At 41.4% G+C, this 6,650-nt stretch overlaps 1 protein-coding gene across 1 annotated transcript; it reads left to right on the forward strand.

The window, feature by feature from the left end:
• Positions 1 to 1,176, forward strand: LOC130744437 (uncharacterized). The gene has a single exon (XM_057596623.1). The coding sequence runs from the start codon at positions 1 to 3 to the stop codon at positions 1,174 to 1,176; it is 1,176 nt and encodes a 391-aa protein (XP_057452606.1).
• Positions 1,177 to 6,650: the final 5,474 nt, after the last annotated feature.

Here is a 6,650-nt window from a genome sequence, read left to right on the forward strand (position 1 = left end):
ATGACTAGGGCGAATACTGGGTTTTTGCATCCATTTATTTCTGAAATAGATCGAGAATTTTATAGGTTAATTAGAGCACGTAGAGCTTTTGTTACTGATCCTCATTTAAGTGATTCTGATTCTGACCTTGATTTTGATTCTGAATTTGTTGCAGTTTCTGAAAACATGGCTGAAGAAGGACCGCGAGAGAGAACACTAAGGGAGCTGGCTGCACCTGATTTCACCTACGAAAGCTTGTGTATCCAGTATCCTGAGGATGTACCATGTGTACTCAAAACTGGACTAATCCATTTATTGCCTAAGTTTGGTGGTCTTGCAGGTGAAGATCCTCATATGCACATCAAGGAGTTTCGTACTGTCATATCCACCATGAAGCCTCCTGAGGTTGACAAAGATCATATCTGTTTGAAGGCTTTCCCTCATCCCCTTCAGGGAACTGCAAAGACCTGGTTGTATAACCGACCTCCTGCATCAATTGCAAGCTGGGACGACCTGAAAAGAATGTTTCTTGAGAAGTTCTTCCCTGCCTCTAGGACAACTTCAATCAGAAAAGACATCTCAGGAATCAGGCAGCTACATAGAGAGACTCTATATGAATACTGGGAAAGATTCAAGACACTATGTGTGAGCTGCCCCCATCACCAGATTTCCGACCAGCTCCTAGTTCAGTATTTCTATGAGGGTCTGCACAACATGGACAGAAATATCATTGATGCTGCTTGTGGAGGCGCATTGAATGACATGACTCCTACTGAAGCCAGGCGTTTGTTTGAGAAGATGGCTGCTAATTCTCAGCAGTTTAACACAAGGAGTAATGATGCTGTTAGAAGTGTTAGTGAGGTTGGGACAGATCCAAGGATGGACAAGCTTATGAAGAGGATGGAAACCATTGCCACCTCGGTTACTCAATTGGCCATGAACCAGAATAAACCTTCACAACAGGCAAAGGTTTGTGGCATTTGCACTAAAGACCATAATACTGATGTTTGTCCTATTCTGCAGGAACCTGAGAATCCTGAAGCATATGCTGCCAACATTTTCAATAATCAACCTCAGCAAAATTATGATTTGTCATCTAACAGATATAATCCTGGCTGGAGAAATCATCCAAATCTTAGATGGTCTGATCAGTCACAACCTGCCCAAGCACTGTTTCAGAATTATGCTAGACCATGAACCAGATCCTGATCCTGAAAAGGAGACAGAGACCATTGCCACAAGAACCTTCCACGTACAACCACCTTCCATTCCTCTTCCATTCCCTCCGAAAGCTATGCCAAGCAAAAAGAAGGAAGAGGTAGATAAGGGAATCTTGGAGATATTCAAGAAAGTGGAGGTGAACATACCTCTACTTGATGCACTCAAGCAAATTCCAAGATATGCGAAGTTTCTGAAAGAATTATGCACTCAGAAAAGGAAGCTGAAAGGAAATGAAAGAGTTCGCGTGGGGAGAAACGTTTCTGCAATCATAGGTAAAGCTGGTAAACCTGCTCCTGTTTCTGATGTTCCTGAAAAGTGTGAGGATCTAGGTACGTTTTCTGTTCCTTGTGTCATAGGTGATACTAAATTTGAGAGTGCCATGCTAGATCTAGGAGTTTAATTAACGTAATGCCTATTTCTATTTTTAAATCTCTTTCACTTGGACCTTTGAAATCTACGGGTGTTGTCATCCAATTAGCAAATAGGAGCACTGCACACCCTGCTGGTTGGGTAGAGGATGTCTTGGTTAGGGTTGGTGAACTTGTTTTCCCTGGTGATTTTTATGTGCTTGAAATGGAAAAAGGATCTTCCCGTAATACAGTTCCTATCATTTTGGGGAGACAATTTTTAAAGATAGCCCGAACCAAGGTAGATGTTTATGCTGGTACACTGACTATGGAATTCGGTGATATTGTGGTTAGGATAAACATTTTTTATGCTATGAAACATCCACCTGAAGACTATTCTGTGTTTCATATTGATTTGCTTGATGAACTGCTTGATGATATGCTTGATGAACATGAATCAGATTTCCTACATGATTCTGATTATCCTTCCCTAACTGGGTCATACACTTGTCATACATGTACTACTACTGAAATGTGTGATTCTTGCATTGATCAATTTTTGGACACTATTGTTGTTGACTCAGATGTTAAGAAATCTAATTGCACTTACACAGTTGTTGAAGTGCATGCTACAGAAACTGTATCTGCTAGTTTGGTTCCACCTGTTTTGCAGGCACCCGTATTGGAGCTTAAGCCCTTGCCAGATAACCTCAAGTACGCTTACTTGGAGGATGATAAGAAGCTCCCTGTCATTGTTTCCTCTCTCCTTTGTGAAAATCAAGAGGAAAAGTTGCTGCAAGTACTAAAGAAGCACAAGAAAGCTATTGGTTGGACTTTAGCTGACCTTCCTGGTATTAGTCCATCCATGTGCATGCATAGAATACTCTTGGAAGAAGGAGCGAAGCCAGTAAGACAACCACAAAGGAGACTCAACCCAGTGATACTTGATGTGGTGAAGAAGGAGATCACCAAGCTTCTACAAGCTGGAATTATATATCCGAACTCTGACAGCCCTTGGGTGAGCCCAGTTCAAGTGGTCCCTAAGAAGACAGGACTTACTGTAGTGAAGAATGAGAGAAACGAGCTTATCCCGACTCGAGTACAAAACAGTTGGAGAGTCTGCATTGATTATAGGAGGCTCAATCTGTAAGACCCAAGTTTTTAAGTTTTGGATAAGTGAAATAAAATGCAAGAGTTTATTGGATGAAATAAATTTATGAAGGAGAAGGTTCAGGAAAAGTCCAAGGATTGTATCAAAACCGATAAAAGTTATAGCACGACTAATATTCGCCTAATCTTAGGTCGAAGACCCTAGGGAATAGTTAATTTATACTTTAGGACACGATGGAAACTAATTCCAAAAATGTTCAGAGAAATATTAGAATTTCCCTTATTCGTCTATAAACAAGTATTTCGACGCGAAACCCTGGAATGTACGAACGCCAAATTCCAATCCTCGGAAGTTTGCCGAAACTAAAACCCTGATAGTTCAAGAAAACCTAAAATCAACCGACGAAGAAGACTTTTTCCATTCGAAGCTTCAAACGAAGAATCCACACGCGTACACCCATTTCTCTTCATGTTTTCAATCTTTCTTCAGAAGAAAGTTTTCTCATCCGACATTCACTTCAAAAAGTAACTTTTCGGGTAAAATAGATTTACACCGACTTTTGATTGTTTATCTTAATTCCAAGAGAATCTCTTTTGAGTTTTGGAATTCTGTCGCCAACACCTATCTTAGAATTCACAGAGGAATGTGCAGGAAAAATATCGGAATCACTCTTATATTTTTATCTTAACTCTATGAGTTAAATCCTCCGATATCTAAACTAATCTGTACCGGTTTACAAAATATCATTACGAAATATCTTTACAAAATAATTTTACAAAATATCTTTACAAAATATCTTTACAAAAATATCTTCTCAAAAATATCTATCCATCCTTATCCCTCCACCAAGTCATCCTTATCTAAACTTTGCAAAATATCTTCCATTTCCTTCACTATATATAGGTTATAGCTAGAAAATGAAAATTTTGCAAAAATCTTCACCCATTCAGCCCCAAACCCGCGAGCACAAGGAGGAGAGGAGAGGAAAAATATTTTCGCCGATTCTTTCCCGTTTGCTTCACAGTTCGTTGCTAATCGAAGACTACGAGGTATAGTTACTATTCCTCACTTTCGATCGTCATTTCCGTCAATTTTCTCTAGACTTTTCTGAGCTCAAAGTTTGGAGCTTTTTGTGAAATTGTCCAAATAGCTCGATTTCTCTGTCTAAACATCTTCCCCACGTGCCCAAGAGCACTTCTGTCGGATTAGTTTTTCCGTAATATCGCCGGAATTCCGCCGGAATCAATTTTTACCTCAAATACCCATTTTTGGGGCAAAGTCTCAATCTTTTAGCTTAGAACTCTCGACTTAGCTTAGTGTCAATAGGATTAGTTGTCATAAACGTCGTTATTAACATTTCTATCGGATTAGTTTTTCAAAATTTCGATTTTTGATTTTCCGAGCTAAAACTCTGACCAAAATACCCCTGCTTCAGTTTTCGATCCGAAAATTTTTACGAGTTTAGATTCGCCTTAGTTACGACTAATGATAACCTAGGAACCAAGTTTGATCGAAGAAAAATCGACCCACACAATTAAGGGAAGTGGCCGAGAGCACCCTCAAGGGGGGGAGGAAATCCGACTTTTTCGAACACTTGTCTTAACGCGTTAGATTGTCGTACCACGGAGTGTGTAGTGTTCCGTGTACCCCTAGTACTGATTGTTTGCTGAGTTTCTGACTCATTGTGATTGATTAATGTGAAATTGCTTTAAGGTTCGTTCGAGGAATTCGGAGGACTTGAGGAGGAAGATCGTGAAGGAAAGTTCAAGGAGCGAGCTGGAAAATCAACAGGTGAGGGCTACTCTCTGAATTACTAGATAATGCTTTAGGTTTCGACGAATTCGACTTGATTTATGTGTTATGCACTTAATTGCTAAATGCCTGAAATGTTTTCTGAGGCTTCGACCGATCTTGTTGAGTACTGGATGCCATGATATTGTGTGCTAAATGATTCACATGTTATGTGCTAAATGGTTAATCTAGGATGTGTTGGAATATGCTGTTTATGCTTATTGATTGAGCTGATATATTTATGTGATTCCACTTATATCTCTGATACTGAGGAGTGAGGATAACGGGCAGGTCATGCCGAATTTTTATGAGATTTTTGAGAGAATTTGAAAGGACGAACGGAGTTCGGGCCTTGTTATATTTTAATGGATCGAGACCTTCTCAGAAATTGTTTGGGATTATGGGATCCCTGAAACTCATAGGAAGTATTATAAGACTAAATGAAACCTATTTTCTCAAGGAAAATTCATAAGACACTAATTAATCTCTAAAACCCTTGAACAATGATAACAACCTTAGATAAGAGCTTAGAGCTTGAATATTAGTTTTGAAAAAATGAGAAGTGTCGTCGAGTCCAAGTCTTGAGGAAACTAACAAGTTTCCGAGTATGCTTATACTCTTTCGCTCGATGAGCAGTTTATTGTTTGGCTATCTAAAGTTTAGCCGGGAACTATAAGTTTCCAAGTACATTCGTACTCTTTCGCTCGATGAGCAGTTTATTGTTTGGCTATCTAAAGTTTAGTCGGGAACTATAAGTTTCCATGTACATTCGTACTCTTTCGCTCGATGAGCAGTTTATTGATTGGCTATCTAAAGTTTAGCCGGGAACCATGAGTTCCAAAGTACATTCTTCTTCTTTTGATTAATTCATTTTGTCGTAGAATCGACATTTACCTTAGGGTATTCTTTTAGAGACATTAGGTTATTTAGAACACGTGGCGACGTGTCGAGTGAGGTCGGAGACGTTGTTTGGCTAATCACTTTGCATCCATGCACTCATTTTGAGGTTAATACACGGCGTGATACCGGACCTCGGTGGATTCCAAAATGGTCATAAGACCCGGATTTCCATATTTAGGACACTACGGTGGTCCTTAGTAGCAGACGGAATGGCAGACCTACGGGTTCACTGCTGATCTGACTACTTTTGTGTGGTGTAAGAGACGCCCGAGCGGAATGGTCCCACTATGGCCGGTGTTAGGGCTGACTCGATGGTGTCCATCCTTCTTCCGGAATGCATCTTGTCAACCAGCATTGCATTTCATGCAACATACATACTGACTTAGTTGCTGAGTGTGATTGGTACTTGTTAATCCTATTTGATGCATGCTATTTGTTATTATCATCTTTTATATTCATTGTGAAATATGCAACCCTAGGATGTTATCCCTAAACTTATAAGCCTAAGTGGCTATTACTATTTATCTTTACCTATTGAATGTACTATTATGTAATTCTTTGAGTTGACCCTCGCGCGTGCTACCTGTGTTTGGGGGGCTATGTATGCCCTTTATTGTCAGATGTCCATGGCGAACTGGTACGAGACGGTCGTCCCTTCGGGGGGGACCAGGTTTGAGATGTTGGACCAAGACACCCCGGGCTCATGGGTGGTCGACCCCGCCGGCCACCGAGCTATCTATTCGGGGCGAATAATGGAGGATCGCGTTGACCAGATGCCAAGCCTGACGCACGGAGTTTGGAGGCGCTACACGGTCAGCTTCAACTTGCCACCGGGTGTACACTGCGGACCTGGACTGGGAGTACCTCCACCACCGTCGCCTTCGAACGACGAGGACCCCTCGGAGGAGGTGCCTGTGGGAGGGACTTCTTCAGGCACTAGTTCACCCACTGTCGCGGCTGCTGTTGACTTGGGATCGGGTGCAGAACCCGCGCGACCAGCTGTGGAGACCGATGCAGTCATCGACATAGTCGTCTTGGATTCAGATTCAGACGACGATCTTGGGGATGCATAGTTGGGATTAGTGTAGGAGTAGCGTCTTGGCTCTGATGTTCAGTCTTTCGTTTTGGGCAGGGTAGGTCCCCGACCTTTAGCTTTTCTTGTGGTTCTCTTTACGGAAATTACAGAGGGTTGGTCGGTTTAGGAGGTTTTTGTTGGCTAACCTACTGTTGTAGGGAGGACTGTATTTGGAACTCTTGTCCTTTTGTTCTGGTTTGTACGTATTTGCCCACGGGCACTACAT

This window comes from Lotus japonicus, chromosome 3, assembly GCF_012489685.1.
Source record: "Lotus japonicus ecotype B-129 chromosome 3, LjGifu_v1.2".
Taxonomy (NCBI): domain Eukaryota; kingdom Viridiplantae; phylum Streptophyta; class Magnoliopsida; order Fabales; family Fabaceae; genus Lotus; species Lotus japonicus.